Below are 20,128 nucleotides of genomic sequence, written 5' to 3'. Positions count from 1 at the left end.
TTTTTTTAGAGATTTTATCTGGTGATGATTAACCCTAAAAGGGATACCTGGGCCCATATAGCCGAGGCGGTAAACGCACGGGTATTCAGCATGACCATGCTGAGGGTGACGGGTTCAATTCCCGGTCGGTCCAGGATATTTTCGTAATGGAAATTTCCTTGACTTCCTTGGGCATATAGTATCTTCGTGCCTGCCACACGATAAACACATGCAAAATGGTCATTGGCAGAGGAAGCTCTCAGTTAATAACTGTGGAAGTGCTCATAGAACACTAAGCTGAGGAGCAGGCTTTGTCCCATTGAGGACGTTACGCCAAGAAGAGAGAGAGAGAAGGATACCTGGGGTCCATTGGACCCCCAGGCGCCTTTCAGAGCTCGTCTTTGATGGAACACACTCAGCGAGGTGACCAAACTGAGGCCATGAAGGTATCCCTTTTAGGGTTAAGGAATACCTTCTGAGGTTACTTCAGGAATTTCTAGATTCCTTCATCCTTCTAGATTTTCCTAAAAGTTTCTTTTGTAATGTCTTTAGAGGTATTTTTCGATATCCAGAAAGTATTCCTCCGAATTCTAGCAATACACCCGGGATTTCTTCCAGTTCGGAATTCCTCCAATAGCTCGCTGGGGGATTGCTTCAGGAATTCGAGCGGAGTTTTCTTCAGAAACTCCTTCTAAAATTCCTCCAGGTATCCTCTCCAGGAATTCTATGCGATATTCCTCCCGGATTTCCTTCTAGAATTTCTTCGGGAATTATTTATGAGATCCTACCAGGAATCCTACAAGAACTTCTTTCAGTAGTCTTCCAAAAACTTCTTCGGGATTTTTCCAGGAGCTCCTTCCGGGATTCTTTTAGGAACTACATCGGGAATGGCTTTAAGAATTCTTTCCGTCATTCCTGCGGTAATTCCACGGAGAACTTCTTCCGGGATTCCTCCAGAAAATACTTCCAGGATTCTTTCGGGAGCTCCATCAGGGATTACTCCGGGATTTTTTCTTAGCTTTTGTCAGGAATTGCTTCTAGACTTTCTTCAGGAACTCCAACGGGGATTTCTTCGGGAACTTCTTGCGGTACTCATTGTGGAACTCTCACTGGGATTTTACTTGGAATTCATTACAGGAAGTTCTTCTGGAATTCTTTCAGAAACTGCTTCCAGGATTTCTTCAGGAACTCTTTTCATGATTCATCTAGGAACTTCTTTCTGGGTTTCTTCAAGAGTTCCATTTGGAATTCCTACAGGTCCTTCTGGAATACCTCTGGACGTTTATTCTGAAATTCGTACAGATGATTCTAATGGAGATCCTACAGGATTTTTAGGGATTATTTTGAGAAACTTCTTCGGCAGTTTTTGTTTATGGATTTCCTCCTGAAGTTCCTACACGATTTTCTTGAGGAAATACTCCAGCAAATTGCTGCGAGTTTTCAACAAAAGCTATTAGGACAATCTTGAATGGAATTCCTGGAGGCTTACCGGATCTCCATGAGAAACCCTGGAATAAATCCCTTGAAGTGATTCTGGAATGAGTTCCTGAGATGGAACTTGTTTGGAATCTCAGCAGAAACTCCTGAAAGAACTTCAGAAGGAATTTCAGAAGGAATCCCCAAAACGAAACTCAGATATAGCTCCCAGACGAATCACAGAAGGAAATCCTAAGAGGATCCTAGAAAAATGAGAAGAAACCACGGAAGGAATTCCTGGAAGAATCTCAGGAAAAAATGCTTGGTTAAACTTGGAAGTAGTAATCCTAGAACTCCTGAAGTTCTTTCGCTAGCACTTCCTACAAGTAAACCAAGAAAAATACCGGGTATACTTCTTGGAGGAATCTTGGCAAGAGCTCTTGAAGGAATCCTAGACGGAACCTCTTAAGAATCGCAGAAGAAACTCCTAGAAGAACCCCAGAGGGAATCCTTAATAAATCCCTGAAATATTCTCATCAAGAACTTCCTCTCAAACTAATCGAATTGGAGTCCCCACCAATAAAATAGCTGCTACTATACAGCACACATGGTAATGTTGCTAAATTCACAGAACAGCAGCGCTTTGTAGCTCGTTATGCGATTTCATTACAGCTAGAAGCTGTAACGAATAAACCGTTGGTTGAAAACAACACGGCTTGTCCCCGAGCAGACGAGAATATCAAATTAATAACTACGAAATCACACAACTTGTTTTATATCTTGTTTTGTTATTGTTTTCTTATCAAGACATTCCTGTTCCATAACATATTTTGTTTGACAATCTTATTTTGTTATGATCAAGCTATCCGTTAAATAACATTCCAATAATATGTTTTATTGCAGGCCAAGCTTAGTTATCCCGTAAAGTACCAGGACGAACCAAAAATTTTCAAACTGCTCGTTCTCAGCAGTGCATTGACCGATTCTCAAAAACTTGGACTTTTATTGAAGGGGAATAGTTGTACTAACTTTTACTTTTGGTGCCACCCCGCGAAACCCCTCCCCCCTTTCGGGGGAGGCAAATATGTCTGTTTTTTTCCTATTCTTCTGCTAGTTTGAGCAAATGCTTCAGGTTTTTCAGTAATTTCGATACCCAGCATACAAAATCCCACCGGAGAAGTATAATTTAGTTGCATGACAGTGTCCAACATTGTTGGGGACCATTTGGTTTCGATGTAAGGGTACCAGGCCCACCGGAAGATCCGGAACATCCGTAAAAATGGCCATTTGATGAAAATTCCTCTAGAGCTATGCGATTTTTCCCAATACAATAAAAACTCTTGGTCTAAGACCATAGTCACTGATTTGGTCCTCTTATGGACCACAGTGGCCACTTATTGGCCCATCGGATGGTCCGGAACATCCGTAAAAAAGGCCATTTGATGAAAATTCCTCTAGAGCTATGCGATTTTTTCCAATACAATCAAAATTCTTGGTCTAAGACCATAGTCAATGATTCTTTCCTCTTATGGACCACAGTGGCCACTTATTGGCCCACCGGAAGATCCGGAACATCCGTAAAAAATGGCCATTTGATGAAAATTCCTCTATAGCTATGCGATTTTTCCCAATACAATAAAAACGATTGATCTAAGACAATAGTCACTGATTTGGTCCTCTTATGGACCACAGGGGCCACTTATTGGCCCACCGGAAGATCCGGAACATCCGTAAAAATGGTCATTTGATGAAAATTCTTCTAGAGCTATGCGATTTTTTTCCAATACAATAAAAACTCTTGGTCTAAGACCATAGTCACTGATTTGGTCCTCTTATGGACCACAGTGGCCACTTATTGGCCCATCGGAAGATCCGGAACATCCGTAAAAATGGCCATTTGATGAAAATTCCTCTAGAGCTATGCAATTTTTTCCAATACAATCAAAATTCTTGGTCTAAGACCATAGTCAATGATTCGTTCCTCTTATGAACCACAGTGGCCACTTATTGGCCCACCGGAAGATCCGGAACATCCGTAAAAATGGCCATTTGATGAAAATTCCTCTTGAGCTATGCGATTTTTTTTTCAATACAATAAAAACTCTTGGTCTAAGACCATGATCACTGATTTGGTCCTCTAATTGACCACAGTGGCCACTTATTGGCCCATCGGAAGATCCGGAACATCCGTAAAAATGGCCATTTGATGAAAATTCCTCTAGAGCTATGCGATTTTTTTCCAATACAATAAAAACTCTTGGTCTAAGACCATAGTCACTGATTTGGTCCTCTTATGGACCACAGTGGCCACTTATTGGCCCATCGGAAGATCCGGAACATCCGTAAAAATGGCCATTTGATGAAAATTCCTCTAGAGCTATGCGATTTTTTCCAGTTCAAACAAAATTCTTGGTCTAAGACCATAGTCAATGATGCGTTCCTCTTATGGACCAAAGTGGCCACTTATTGGCCCACCGGAAGATCCGAAACATCCATAAAAATGGTTATTTGAATAAAATTCCTCTAGAAATTTGCGATTGTTTTTTCAATTCAATCAAAATTCTTGGTCTAAGACCATAGTCGATGATTGGATACTCTTATGGACCAAAGTGGCCACTTTTTGACCCTTTGGAAGATCCGAAACATCCGTAGAAATTGTCATTTCATGAAATATTATCTAGAGCTATGCGATTTTTTCCAAAACAATCGAAATTTTTTGGTCTAAGACCACAGTCAATGATTGAATATTCATATTGATCAATGTGGTCACTTATTGGCCACCAGAAGATCCGGAACATCCGTAAAAATTTCATATTATGAAAAATCATCTAGAACTATGCGATTATTTTTTTTCAATACAATCAAAATTCTTGGACTAAGACCGTAGTCAATAATTGGATTGTGGGCCAAAGGGGCCACTTATTGGCCCACCGGAAGATCCGGAACATCCGTAAAATGTTTATTTCATGAAAATTTCTCTAGAGCTATGCGATTTTTTCCAATACAATCAAAATTCTTGATGCAATACCATAGTCAATGGTTATGAACCAAAGTGCATGCACTGTGCAGCTTGTGTTTTGCCAATAGGAAGAGCAGAGGAACCCGCGTAAGTTCATCCATTGGCCGTGTGCGCAACACATTTCATCAAGAAAATCTTTCCCAGATATTTTTCATTGCTTCGGCAGATCATGTTCCGGGGGGCTTGTATTAGTTTTCTAGATATTCCTGCCTGAAATCTCTACATAAAATTAGTTCCGATATTCCTCGTTATTCCACCAGGGATTCCAAATTTATTGTGAACTATTCTTGTGAAATTCCTTGAGAAGTGCCTCCAAAAATCGAAATTTCTGTAAGCTTAGAGAAAGCTTACTCATTCTGTGGGTCAAAATTTCCGTACACATTCCTCCAGAAAATCTTTACTGCATTCCTACGGAAAATGCTCCTGAAATTCACGAAGGAATTCTGCAAAAAAACCTCCAAAAATCCTTCCAGGAATTAATCTAAAATTTCTTCCGGAAACTCGTCTATTAATTCTGACGGAAATTCGTACAGAGATTCTTCCAGAAAAATTCTCCATAAACTCTTCCGGGAAATTATCCTGAAATTCCTCCGGGAATTCTTCTAGGAATTCCCCCAAAAAAAAATCCTCTGAGAATTTCACCAGAATTTGTTCTGGGAACTCCTCCAGAAACTCCAGAACTCCTCCGGTAATTTTTCCAGAAATTTCTCGAAGACTTCTTCCAGAAATTATTCCTGCAATTAATTCAGAATTTTTCCAGAAAATTTTCAGGGAATCGAGAAAGTTCTTTAGGAATTCCTCCAGAAATTTCTCCGGATACTCCTCCAAAAATTCCCTCGTGAATTTCTTATTGAATTCCTCAAGAAATTCCTGTGGGAATAATTCCAGAAATTACTTCGAGAATTTCTCCAGAAGTTCCTCTGGAAATTTCTTCAGAAATATCTCTGTAAATTCCTCCAGAAATTCCTTTAGATTTGTTTTCGGATATTCCTCCTGAAATTCTTACGTGAATTCCTCCAGACGTTTCTTCGGGAATTCCTCCAGAACTTCTTCAAGAATTTCTCCAATAATTCTTTCGAAAAATCCGCCAGAAATTCTTCAAGAAATTCCTCCAGCCATTCCTCCAGAAATTTGTCTGGGAATTTTAGAAATTCATTTGGGGATTAATTTAGAAATTGTTTCGGAAATTCATCAAGAAATTACTCTGGGAATTCCTACAGAAGTTCCTCCGGGAATTCTTCAAGAAACATCTCCATGAGGTCCTCCAGAAACTCTTCTAGGAATACCTTTAACCTTCCAGGACGCGCGCCATCAAGCAACCGAAACTGCACCGCGCTCGAGCTGTATACGTAAAGCGAGTTTTTTGGTAGTGTTGTGCTTTTTACAACAGCGCGCGCGCTGAAGGGTTAAAAATTCCTCCGGGGATTTTTCAAAAATTCCTTTGTGGATTTTTCAGCAGTTTCTCCAAGAATTTCTCGGACATTCCTCCGGTTATCTTTCCAGAAATTATCCAGGAATTCTTCCAGAAGTTCTTCTGGAAGTTTGTCGGGAAATTGCACTGCAAATTCATCCAGAAATAGATTAAAGAATTCCTCAATAAATTCCTCTGGAAATTACTCAACAAATTACTCCAAGAATTTTCCAAGAATGTAAGGGAGTTGAGATCAAAGTGCATAATGAAATGATAGATATGATAGTATGATATGATAGGTTGTGAACAATTGTGAAAGTTTATAGAAGGTGAAATTAGGCATGAAGGCAATGTATTGAACGAATACAGAAATTTCGCAAGCAATATCTCCATAAAAAAAAACATTATTGAATTCCTACAGGAATTTCTCCAAAAATATCACCAGAAATGCCATCGTAAATTCCCCCAGAAACTTATTCCGGAAATTCCTCCGGAAATTTCCCCAGGAATTCCTTTGAAATTTTCTATAAATTTCTTTGAAAATTCTTCAAAAAAATTCTCTAGATATTCCTCCGGGAATACCTCCTGAATTGTCTTTGGAAATTCTAGTAATTCATTTGGGAATTCATCCAGAAATTTCTTTAAAAAAATCATCAAAAAATATTCCAGGAATTTCTCTAGAAATTCCTCCGGGAATTCCTCAAGAAACACCTCCACAAGGTCCACCAGAAACTCCTCCGGGTATTCTTCCAAAAAATTCTCCGGGAAATCCTCCAAAAATTTTTTCGAGATTCCTCCAGAATTTTCTCCGGAAATTGCTTCAGAAATTCTTCCAGAAGTTACACCATGAATTCCTCCATAAGTACTTCTGGAAATTTCGCCAGAAATTCCTTTAGGAGTTCCTCCAGATATTCTTTCTCAAATTTCTCCAGAAACTCCTCCAAAAACTCCTTGGGGAATTCCCTAAGAATTTCTCTAGAAAAATTTCCTCGAGAATTCCTTCAGAAAATCATCGACTACAGTCTTAGACCAAGAATATTTGTTGTATTGGAAAAATCGCATAGTTCCAGTTTATTTTTTTATGAAATGGCCATATTTTACGGATGTTCCGGATCTTCTAGTAGGCCAATTAGTAGCCACTGAATAAAAACTTTAATTGTATAGGAAAAAATCGCATAGCTCTAGAAGAATTTTCATCAAATGACCATTTTTACGGATACTTCGGTTTTTTCGGTGGGGCAATAAGTGGCCACTGTGGTCCATAAGAGGACCAAATTAGTAGATAGGGTCTTAGCCCGAGAATTTTAATTGTATTAGAAAAAAATCGCATAGCTCTAGAGGATTTTTTTATCAAATGGCCATTTAAACGGATGTTCCGGATCTTCCGGTGGTTCAATAAGTGGCCACTGTGGTCCATAAGAGTATCCAATCATCGACTATGGGTTTAGACCAAGAATTTTGATTGTATTGGAAAAATCGCATAGCTCTAGAGGAATTTTCACCAGATGGCCATTTTTACGGATGTTCCGGATCTTCCGATGGACCAATAAGTGGCCTCTGTGGTCCATAAGAGGATCAAATCAGTGACTATGGTCTTAGACCAAGAGTTTTGATTGTATTGGAAAAAATCGCATAGCTCTAGAGGAATTTTCATCAAATGGCCATTTTTACGGATGTTCCGGATCTTCCGGTGGGCCAATAAGTGGCCACTGTGGTCCATAAGAGGAACGAATCATTGGCTATGGTCTTAGACCAAGAATTTTGATTGTATTTGAAAAAATCGCATAGCTCTAAAGGAATTTTCATCAAATGGCCATTTTTACGGATGTTCCGGACCTTCCGATGGGCCAATAAGTGGCCACTGTGGTCCATAAGAGGACCAAATCAGTGACTATGGTCTTAGACCAAGAGTTTTGATTGTATTGGAAAAAATCACATAGCTCTAGAGGAATTTTCATCAAATGGCCATTTTTACGGATGTTCCGGATCTTCCGGTGGGCCAATAAGTGGCCACTGTGGTCCATAAGAGGAAAGAATCATTGACTATGGTCTTAGACCAAGAATTTTGATTGTATTGGAAAAAATCGCATAGCTCTAGAGGAATTTTCATCAAATGGCCCTTTTTACGGATGTTCCGGACCTTCCGATGGGCCAATAAGTGGCCACTGTGGTCCATAAGAGGACCAAATCAGTGACTATGGTCTTAGACCAAGAGTTTTTATTGTATTGGAAAAAATCACATAGCTCTAGAGGAATTTTCATCAAATGGCCATTTTTACGGATGTTCCGGATCTTCCGGTGGGCCAATAAGTGGCCACTGTGGTCCATAAGAGGACCAAATCAGTGACTATGGTCTTAGACCAAGAGTTTTTATTGTATTGGGGAAAATCGCATAGCTCTAGAGAAATTTTCATCAAATGGCCATTTTTACGGATGTTCCGGATCTTCCGGTGGGCCAACAAGTGGCCACTGTGGTCCATAAGAGGAACGAATCATTGACTATGGTCTTAGACCAAGAATTTTGATTGTATTGGAAAAAATCGCATAGCTCTAGATGAATTTTCATCAAATGGCCATTTTTACGGATGTTCCGGATCTTCCGGTGGGCCTGGTACCCTTACATCGAAACCAAATGGTCCCCAACAATGTTGGACACTGTCATGCAACTAAATTATACTTCTCCGGTGGGATTTTGTATGCTGGGTATCGAAATTACTGAAAAACCTGAAGCATTTGCTCAAACTAGCAGAAGAATAGGAAAAAAACAGACATATTTGCCTCCCCCGAAAGGGGGGAGGGGTTTCGCGGGGTGGCACCAAAAGTAAAAGTTAGTACAACTATTCCCCTTCAATAAAAGTCCAAGTTTTTGAGAATCGGTCAATGCACTGCTGAGAACGAGCAGTTTGAAAATTTTTGGGTTATTATTGTATTATTGAGAGTGTACAAATATTTTATCAACAATAGCACAACAATAACAAATTTTGAAATTCATACCATTCATGAATTCCGTTGTTTAGAGCATTGCGTGATGATGAGCGTGTGCGTATTCTCTCATCAGTACCTCTTTCTCTTCTTTCTGGCATTACATTTTAGCTGATACAGAGCTTCTCAGCTTGAGAGTTTTAGTACATAGCAATTATGACCAGATTTTCTGTCCCTCGTATTGAGTGACAAATATAGGGTACTTCAAGCTGTCAGTCTAACCTCACTTTTTATGATATATGTTACAGACTTATTTCTTTGTTGCTTACTTTGTTATGAGTTTGATATTAAACTAAATTTGCCTTTGGATTATTATCAATAACTTTTAAAGTTCAAAATTTGTTTTTAAATATTTTCCAAATTACCTGTTATTAAACTGTTATTGAAACTAACAAAACATGTTATTGAATTGGTCCTCCATGAACATTTTTTTGTTATGCAATTTGTAATTTTGTCGCTTATGACAGGCAAGTTTATAACATAACATGTTATGTTAATAATACAAACACATCAGATTTTGTTACTCAGTTATTTTGCCAAAATAACACATTTTCTTATGCTTTTGTTATTCCCTCCTGCTCGGGTCGGATGTAAACATGATTGTCAAAACAAGCAGTTAGCGGGATAGCCATATGCAACAGTGCAACTCAAATACTTTATAACTATTCATATCAGTTTCTTTGCACTATAGTTCACCTCCGGAAGAGTTGTCGGAATATGTGCCAATCGATTAAGTATTGCGTTTGACATTTCATAGGCTTTTTCGGCTGAATGAAGTTGGGTAAGCTTTCTGGTGTCACATTAATAAAGTCTTACCAGGTGTAACACGAAACGGGCTGTTTTCATTGCTATTCAAATATGATCGTATAGCAGCGAGGATACCGCCGGGACAAGTTAATACGGAGATCGGGAGTTCGATTCCAAGTTGCGGCAGGTAATACAGATCTAATTTTAAAAGCCTTAGTTCCAGTTTCACATGAATTACGTCACGAGACCTATCATACCTAAAATAACATTTGTTCGAATAACTTTAGGTAGCCGTATAGCTATTATCTAACAGCTGCCAAAAGGTTGAAAAAGCGCCTTCCAAAGATGTTACAGAGTTTAGTGGTCACTTATGAACCGAGAAAAAAGCTCCCACAGGAACAGAACTAGCTGAATAACAGTTTCTTAAGCTATAGTTTGCTCAAAAGTAGTTTGTTTCATTTTTGAAGAGCAACAATGTTTGTTGGGCTATGATTTGATGGCAAAGAAGTTGCTTGCACAGCTTGTGCATGTTGACTAAGTTCACCAGATTCATTGGTATCTCGCACATTAAAAAGATGCAATTTTGGTGTTTTCTGCATATATGTTCTTCTGGCCAAATTTGTCTGCTATTCAATGTAGTTGAGGGTAAAAAACAGCTGGCACTTAAGTGAAAAAAACTGCATTTGCTAATATCTCGGTGCGATTATGAGAAGTAACGATGGCGTCTTCAACCAAATTGAGCAAGTGAATAAAAGACTTGCGTCGAAAAAATAATATTCAAGAACTACCGCACTAGATGGCACTGGAATGCATAATTTATGTCCTGATATTTAGGTCAACATACAAGGCCTCCCGCAGGGATAAATCTTTGAAAATATTCGGCAATTTTCCCGATATTTATTAATGGATTTCTTTCAGAATTGTAATGAAGTGATGAAGTAATTCATTCCAGTATTTGTCCAAGAATATCCTCCAGTATCCCATTCTGGATTGTTTCTGAGATCCATTCTAATTCTAATTTATTCCACCCGTGATTCATTCATTGATTTTTCCCGAGTTTCTTTCAAAGGTTTCTCTGGCATTTTAGCCATAAGCCTTGAGATTTTTTTTAAAGATTTTTGACGGCATTCCTCCATTGAATGATGGATCAATTCCAATAGGGATTTCTCTTGGAATTTATTCAGGGATTCTTCCAGGATTCCTCTCTGGATTATTCCGTAATTTCTCCTGGGATACTTTTAGGAATATTTTCCGGAATTTCTTCATAAATTTTTTTCAGGATTCCTTCATTGATTTCTCCTGGCATTCCATTAGGTTTTGAATTTCAGCTTTTTTCTCAAATTCCCTCAGGAATTTGTCAAGGATTCTCCTTGGGTTTTCTCCTGGGATTCTATTATGGATTACATTCGGTTTTTTTTTTTTCAAGGATTTGTTCAGGAATTCCTTTCTGAGTTATGTATTTGATACCTCCCAGAATTACTTCATTGATCATTCCCGGGTATCGAATTTCTTTCTGCATTTCATTCGAGATTCTTTCCTGGAATTACTTTGTCAAGCCATTCCTGCAGCAATTTCTACCAAGATTCTTATTCGAATTCTTCTCGAAATTCTTTTGGAAGTCTATCAGGGACATTTTCCACTTCCATTACGGATTTCCCCCGGGATTGCTTATTTTTTTTTCTTCCTGGATACTTACTGGGATTTATCACGAGATTTCTTCCGAGATTCTTTCAGGAGTTATTCCCGAGTTTGCTTCTAGATTTTTTTTTATATTTTACCCTCATCTCAGTTCTTCTAGAATACCTCCCGGGATTCCTTCTGGTTCTGAGATCCCTTCATTAATTCCTTTTGGGATTCCGTCCTTCATACTTTCAGGTATTTCTCAGAGAATCATGTAAGCAATCCTTAGAGGATTCTTCCTGAGTTTCTGTTAGAAATTGTATACTGGGATTTCTTCTGGAATTTCTTCAGACTTCTTCAGGGATTCCTTCCGATTTTTTTAGGAATTTCTCCAGTGGTATTTCCCGAAATTCCTGTAAAATTTTCTCATAGCATTCCTTAGATGATTGCTTTAGGGATTTCTTTTAGGATTTCTCCAGGATTCTTTCAGAGGTCTATTCTTTGAGGGATTCGTGTAGGATACTCAAAGGAAATCCGTTTGCGATTTTCTTTTTCAAGGATTATTCCAAGAATTTTAAAAGGGACTTTTTTAAAATTCTTCCTGGTCCGAGATTTCTTCTAGGATTTCTTCTGGGGTTTCCTCTTGGATCCCTTGAGGAATTCTTCCCAGGTATCCTTCATTGAGTCATCTCGGAATATCTTCATTGATTCTTCTCGTGTTTCCCTTAGGGATACTTTCGAGATTCTTTCAGGGACTCCTTCAAGGACTTCCCCGGGACTCCTATGGGCTGAGCATGCCCCCTGGGATTCCTTCCGACATTATTTTAGATATTTCTTCTGAGCTACATTAAAGAATTGCTTCAGGAATTTCTGCCGAGATTTTTTCAGAGAATCCTTCCGAGATTCTTTTAATGATTTCTGCAGGAATGCTTTTGCGTTTCTTTCATGGGTTTCTCTTGGAGTTCCTGATTACATTTTTTACTAGAATTTGCCCAGGATTCTCTCAGGGACACCTTTTGAGATTCTTTCAGGGATCAGTAGAAAATAATTTTATGGATTGTTCCCGGAGTTCCCTCAGAAATTTCTACTGAGATTCGAAAAGGTTAGTTCCGGGTCATTTGGCCGAACGCCATTTGGCCGAATGCCGTTTGGCCGAAAAAGGTATGATAAACTTAAGTGAGCATGTCACTGTTTCCTATATCTGTATAACTCAAAAGAATAGCCTATGATTAAAAGAAGGAAAAATCTCTGACAAAAATATTCTTAGTTTCAACGCCAACTAGCCTCTTAATCGTAAAACTAGAAAGAAATGATTAAAAGAAGAAAATATTTCTGATGACCATATTGGCAACTAGAATGTTCATCAGAGTTTGCCTACGTCTCCAAATCCTTTGGATAATAATTCGGCCAAACGGCATTCGGCCAAATGGCCGGACACCGAAAAGGTTCAACGTGTAAAAAATCCGGACGTCGAGCAGTGCGTAAAAATCCCCATTAATTAACTTTCCCGTTAACTTAGCAAGGTTAAAAAATGCAAAATAGGGTTTAAATTTGTACCATTTCCACAATTTTGAACTATTTATACTCAGTGAGGCCATTTCACCAAAATCCCGACATTCCTCCGTGTAAATACGCCACTTCACAAGATGTTTAACTTCGAGTAAGTGAATGTAAAAATTTGCAATTACCAAGATTAAAACCGTCAATAAACCACAGGTCTTGAAAACAAATCCAAAGCAGAGGATCGAAACGCCGGCTTTGAATTAATAGATTCAACGCTTATTTCTTCTAGTAACCAAAGTTGATTATGCAACTTGTTATGCAACGTTACTCTGTATATGGCGGATATGACTACTGTTACGAGGTTACTGTTACCTGAAATTCCGTAATCTAAGTCAGTTTAGCTGATCTGAAATATCTCAATAATATCTCTGAATGGCATTCGAGTTATAAAGAGATTCACTCATCCCAGCAAGCTATATTATTATCTGTTGTAAATTAACAGAGTTATTACTGTAGATCTTAAGGCCTGCATTTCAGGACAGTTTGTAACACCTAGAGACACAAGATATTAAAAAATACTGTCCCAAAACGTAAAGAAGACTTTGACAAATATGTACAAATATTTTATTTCTCCATTTTTTTTTTGGTGTTTACGATAAAAACTCTACGATGTCAATCAAACCCGAAACCCATTTACTCATAGTTTTATCTAATAAAGGAGTAGGCATGCAGTAACTATTACAAAGACAGAGTTTACTTCTCTCCAGTCTCCAGCTCTCCAGTTAGCCTACACGGAAAGATCGATGTACACAGAGCAAGGAGTAACTTTCACGCAGCGATCGAAAAGACAAAAGATTTCATGCAAACTTGTGTGAAATTTTACGCAAATTTGTGTAGCATCGGATCAGCACATTTTTTGTGCTGATCCAGTCGTACGCAAATATGAGTGAAAAATCCTTTGTCTTTTCGCAAGTTACTCATTCGCTGTGTACTTTTGTTTAAGGGTGTAGTGTTTAAGGCTATGGATCGCCAATCCGGAGACGGCGGGTTCGATTCCCGTTCCGGTCGGGAAAATTTCCTTGACCCCATGGGCATCATTGTACTTGCCACACAACGTACAAATTCATGCAATGGCAGGCAAAGAAAGCCCTTCAATAAAGAACACTAAGTTGAAGAAAGGCAGGCCAAGTTCCAATGCGAACGTCGAGCCACAAAGAAGAAGAAGAAAAAAGGATCAGGAGTTACGTTCTTTCACCCCATCCTACATCTTAGAGAACATTTAAAAACAATTGTACAATAGGATAAATACAAACAACAAAACACTCACCTAAATCCGGCATCGAGCTGGAAGGCTCCTCATGTGCGCTCTTCATCTTGGCCATCATGCCACCACCCCCATTCCCACCCATACTGCTGACACCCGGGGGAGGAGGCGGCGGTGGAGGCTGCATTGAGGTCACATGGTGTTGCTGCTGTTGCTGTTGATGATGTTGATGTTGTTGTTGAACGATCATCAACGTCGCTGCCGGAGGTGCGGCCAAGTGTTGCTGTTTACTACTAGACACCACCGAATGCGGAGGACCATCCAGGATGATGGTGCTGGTGGTGGAGGCAGAATGGTGGTGTAGCGGCGGAGGCGGTCTACTCGGAGGACTGCCGGTATCACCTCCACTACTGCCGGCATTGGTTATGATGAGACCGCTCGGGGAGGGTGACAGCACCGGGCGATGAGATGGATCCTGCAGGTGATGATGGTGCGACGATGGAGACGCATGGTTATGCTGAAGATCGTAGAACCGTCCATCCCGAATGACGTGCACTTCCTGAGCCTGAACGGGCGCCGCACTCTCGCACGGTTTGTTCGAAGGCTTTGCAATTATTTGAATCCTGGCCCGGTCCTGTCCCAGCTGGTGGTGACCATTCGAGGTCACCATGGAAGATGGCGCAGCCTGGTGGAGCCCGGCGGCAATCTCCAGTTTGACCGATTTTTTACAGTCCACATTGCGTGGTGAATACATAATTCGCTGGTTGTCACCGATCACGAATGTCCTGATTTCCAGCGAGTCCTTTTCGTCCTGAGTGAGTTTGTTTAAGCACTGCATTTTCTTCGGGGTATATTGCTCAGTAATTAGCACACTGACACCTAGCGTTGACCGAGCGACACACTATTCCATATTCCCCTGTTTCTTCTCATTCACATCCACAAACTTGAAAGAATGATTGATAAGTTAGAGGCGCTTCGTAAAAAAATCAGGAGCTGAACTTGGCCTTCGTTTTGGTTCGGCAGAAATAATGAAACATATAACACATACAGGGGATAGACAAAATTAACGGGGCATGCAAAAGTTTTATTTATTTTTATTGTATAACTAGTTGTAAGTTTCTGAAAAGTGCTCAAAAAGTAATTAATTTGGGATTCTACCTAACTATATTACATCCGTTTTGAGTACACGTTTTGAGAAGAGAGATTACACGTGATAATGAATCCAAAAAACAATGTAGAATAAAAGCGACCAACCTTTATAAGTTTCTAAATAGAACGAGTTTAACTTGATTGAAATTAGACGTCTTTAGAAATTGAAAGAAACCCCTGAGGCATCAGGGGGAAAGTGGGGAAAGTGGCAAAACTTCATACATTAGTTATCAAGGTATCACAGTGGTCTTTAAGTTTCATCAACGCATGGATTATCTTCTCCAAATTTCATAGAAATAGAAATGTAGTCTCTCATTATACATAGACGAAGAAACCAGGTTTTCTAGATCTTGTGTATATGGAGTAAATACTTTAAAAAGTACAAACTTGTAAATACGTATGATAAAGCATGTAGAACAATTTTTAACAAGTAACAATTTTGCATGTCCCGATCTTTTCGCCAAACCCCTGTAGAAGTTCTTTCTCACCTCACTCACCACCACATCGCAGTAGGCATGGATAAATCGAATATTTTCACCATACTTTGTGTGGCATTGTTATTTTATTTTTTGCTCCCCTTCCTGCTTGCTTGCTCTAATGTGCGAACCGAGCCGCGCGAGTTCAAGGTCAATATTTTCGGAAACTCAAAATAAAATCTGACTGTCGTCGTTGGCTGTGTGTATACACCAAAACATGCACACGGCTCTTGTGCTGTTGACTTGTAAATCACGCATTAAACACGAAAATAAAACCAGCACATAAACACACTGAACCAGCCGACTGGGTTGGGGGAGCACGTACATGTAGAACGGGAACCCAAAGCAAGCGTATATATGTCACTGACACTGAGCGAGAGAGAGACCACTCACGAATCCAAAACAACTGCCAAAGTCGCTCCCAAGCACTCACTCACACACCCTCAAATGTGGGGCGGTAGCACAAAACGGAAGAGCAGCCACCAACCTCAAACTGTGGCACTGGGTACTCCTCCCTATCCCTTTCGCATTACAACGCACAGGGCCAGATCATTCGGTTACTGGCGTTAACGCGATCGAACGCACTCTCAGCACACCATGAACCTGCTGCCACTACTGCAAAGGGTTCTCACGTTTAGCAAGCTCGCGTGCTTCGGTTGCTATGACGTTGGTCCTTGAACGTATCCTTCACAGTCCGACTCAAGGCCTTCTGCGCGCTCACTTCCAACACATTGCTTCTTCGTCCTTCGCCTTGATCATACCCTTTCCCAACCAGCGCCTACTGCGATAGGCGAGCTATTTCACGTTCAATGTCAATTTCGAGACTTTTCTTCGATTTTCCACTTCTCACAGCGTTATTTTCACCGTTCCTCTTCACTCTTGTCGCACATTTTCCTTTTCGACCGATATTTATTAATATTCACCCCCGCTGTCAAAACGACCAACCTGCGGACGATGTGACTATTTGAAGTTTGCGAGCTCACTCACCACACGAATCACCACCCCAATCGCGTCAATATTCGTGCATGTGCCAGCGCTACTATTTGTGTTATTGTTTTCCAATTCAGGGGGAATCCGCGCGCCGCTTCTTCTATGTCGACGTTCTTTCAAGTGCGAGCCAAAAATCGCAAATTTGCGCTCCTCTGCCCTGCTGCTGCTTGCGCTGTTCGCTGCCACTCGCCTGCACGCTCGGACCGATATTCTAAAAAAAGACACGGGAAATAATTTTCATGGTCAACATTTCACCTTGAATAAGTTTATTACTTTTATGATTGAATTCGCGAGCTCTGAGAGGCAATTTTTGCACATGTATAGAGGAGTGTCTCGCCCCGATACGGGCGGCGACGGCGGCGCGAGTTTACACAAGCAAACACTGGTGATGGCAAAGCGACGGTCCCATGCATGGCCTGCTGCTGTTGATACCATCAGCAGTTCCGTGCTACTACTAGCGGGAACGTCCCCAAGCGCCTGCTTTGCTTGCTCGGCTCGCTAGTGCGGTGAGCAGATGAGTGTATACTAAATCGACACTGGCGACGGCGACTGTAGGGCAGTCAGGGCTGAAGTTTCTCACCGTGTGGTGATATGGATGATGGCACTGGGTAGATCACAAACAGGTGTGATGATTTTAGTGGGTTCTCGTTGAGTGTGTTTGGGGGTGTGAAATTGGTTTTATTTTGGACAAAAATGACACAGTGATCTTTCCACGCACGACGCACTTTATCTGCGCCATTTTCTTCTACATATATATAGGGGAACATACGCATTTTCGGCAGTTTTGTTCTCTTCGTCAAGGGTTTTTTTTTTTTGAAACCTATTGAACTCAAAGTTGGCCTCAAATCCTTTCCAACCAAACTGAATTATATGGTGAAGTTTCAGGTAATGTCGATGACAAAAACCCCTCATGATGAAGAGAACAAACCTGCCAATAATACCCGAGTATCCAATAAGCCTCTGCCGCCAACTGTGATTTCAGAATTCTTGTCATTCCACCACTAATGTTGATTTTTAGAATGCAATGAGCTTATGTTTGACATTAACATGGCATCAAAAAAGATTTGAGTTACATCAGACCCCCTCAACTTACATACATTTCTGGAAACATAAATGCAGCGCCATCAGCAAGCTTGCGGAAGAATATAGAATCAAAATAGTGGTATAGGGGTAGAAGTGTGCCTTGCTTTTGGTGGTTGCTAACTAGGATGTTGCTAATTGAAAGTTACTAATAAACAACACTGTTTTCAATTATCAAACTTTTGTGCTCTGTGGGGTAAGAAAAGGTATGTAACTTCGTTTCATTTCAACAATTTATTATTGAAAACTTTGCTTTTAATCATTTTAGGCTTATGCCAAGTGTCTAGCTGAAGATAGTAGTAGAACTATTACAATTCTAAATTATGGGGGCGAGTTGCTAAAGGAGTTAAGCTGATCTCTAGAAACAATGCTGCGGACAATCTGGAGCATCCTGGCGAATGAGAGAAACCCGGGAGTGGTGCCAGATCATTTGTATTACGCCGTATAACGTACGACACGAGTCACCCATTTCAATAGAGAAATGTCAGCACTGTGCAAGAACTCGGAAGTTCAAATAATTTTATTATGAATGTTTCTTTATAATGCAAAAAAGAAAAATATTTGTAAATATTTGTTTCATTCATTATGTGTTAAATATGAGAAAAAAATTAAAAAAAAAACTAATTCAAGGGGCGTAAATTGGTTTAACATGCTTGGGCGAGACGGATTGAACATTGAACACCATCATTTCCCAAACTTGACTCTCCGGACGCTCGCGACCCCCAGTCTGTTGTCATGTCGCACATATAATCAGTGTACCAGTAGCCACTCATGAGACTAAGAAATGCACTTTATTCAAATTCCTTCCGCCAGCCATTCTCTTAAAACTTCTCCACTAATCGAACATCCTCTGGATGCGAGTGATTGCGATCATCGCTTGGCATCATCGGAAACACGATTACACATTGTATATCCATATTTTAACGAAAAACCTGCCGGAAGCTATGCCTCTTTCCTATGTCTTTTAGATCGACCAAGATCTGAAATTCGACCAATTCAAAACAAATCAAATGTCATTTGCTTCAAGAAAAATCTTAGTATGCCTTGTAACGTTTTCCCTAATAGTTCTATATTGTTCCTCTACGTAGCAGCACAATCGCAAAAAAGACATGTTTCCTACGATTCATATGGACACCCTACTCACATGGCCATCTTGTTAATCGGATATCTTTGGTTACATTCAATTGTGAGCAATCATGCGTCTCCATTTGATTGATTACATCAGTACATACTTAGCAACATGTGCAAAAGAATTATGTAAATTGCAAAAAATCAGGCAAAAACTTGGAGGATTCATTCTCGCCCTACATATCAACACATACTTCACTCCAAAAGGGTTTCCAGTAATTGACGATCCAGCTACCTTTGTAGATGCACATGTTTCCAGTTTGGATAACAGTTTGTTGATCAAAATCCATTGTAAAATTTAAATTTTTTCAAAGGTCTGCCAAACATTGAAGCTCTAGAATTCTTATTCAATGTTTACCTCGGATGTGTTCACATTACATCACCCAGAGCATTAGACTAACTAGCCACAGAAGTTCAATGTCGCGACTGTTCGTGTGACTAACATCTAGTTTGTCACGCCCTTACAGCGTCAGCAACGGTACTGGAAGTCTCAAGTAAATTATGTTTACCAAAACAAAAGATCCTCTACAAGATGAGCACTTCAAACAATCAATTTATTACAATTAAGGTTATTAATTTAATTAACTAGCAAAAGCTACTACAGCGCCCCTAGAGTTCTAGCAAGAGTTCTAGTGTATTTCTATTCCCAGAGCCGAATTCACAAAAGGTGGGGTCCGGGATCACAGCTCTTGCTAGAAAAATATGTTTGCTATTGTAGAATGAAATTAAAAAAAAAATAGTTATCATTTTTTACGAAAATTTATGGAGGTTGCTGTGGAACAAATTAAGGCTACGACATTTATTGTATCCAGGATTCAAATGTGAAAACGATGATAAAAATATTTAAAGTGATTAGAAGGTGTTTTTTTTTTTTTTTTTTTATTCTTCAACCACTTAACCTAATTTACAGCTCTTTTGTCCACTACGGCACTGCGTGAGCGATTTCAATTGGCGGCTGCACTCACACTTTGTGCAGCGCCTAAATGTATTCTATTCTAATTCTACTAATTCTAATTCGAACTGGTAGCCTTTGCGCTGCTGTCTTTTCTACCCTGTCCATGGTAGAATGAAGAGCACAATGTTGCTGTGTGGCTCTTGTTCCATTTCCAGTCCGATTGGGGGTCCCATTATGAGTTGCCGTTAACCGATATCCGAGTTTCCGAGTCCGTTAGAGCATATGCTCAGAAGAGGGTCAGGTGTCAGCCGCTCTCGGGGGGAAGAGCAACTGACGAAAAATTGCAAGTGCCGGGGCTGGGATCGAACCCATGACCATCCACTTATGAAGTGAACGTGTAGCCACAACGCTACGGGCCCCGGCATTAGAAGGTGTTCTCAAGGCATTAGAACCCATAGAATTAGTCAGA

General features: G+C 40.0%; 1 protein-coding gene across 9 annotated transcripts in view; it reads right to left on the bottom strand.

The window, feature by feature from the left end:
• The window catches only part of LOC109425803 (ecdysone-inducible protein E75), a 209,824-nt gene that overhangs the window by 181,009 nt on the left and 8,687 nt on the right, over nt 1-20,128 (bottom strand). Inside the window, exons 1-3 of one of the 9 annotated variants that reach the window (XM_029864571.2) lie at nt 16,830-17,020; nt 15,579-16,767; nt 14,005-14,884 (exon numbers count right to left, since the gene is read on the bottom strand). In XM_029864571.2, the coding sequence (XP_029720431.1) occupies nt 14,005-14,779 (775 nt within the window). In that variant the 5' untranslated portion in view covers nt 14,780-14,884; nt 15,579-16,767; nt 16,830-17,020. Of the gene's footprint in view, nt 1-14,004; nt 14,901-15,578; nt 16,768-16,829; nt 17,021-20,128 lie in introns of those variants that run through there. The other 8 variants (XM_062856768.1, XM_062856770.1, XM_062856771.1 and 5 more) reach the window with 8 other exon arrangements.

The sequence above is a fragment of the Aedes albopictus genome, chromosome 3, assembly GCF_035046485.1.
Source record: "Aedes albopictus strain Foshan chromosome 3, AalbF5, whole genome shotgun sequence".
Classification (NCBI taxonomy): Eukaryota; Metazoa; Arthropoda; class Insecta; order Diptera; family Culicidae; genus Aedes; species Aedes albopictus.
This window is presented reverse-complemented; position numbering and strand designations above follow the sequence as displayed.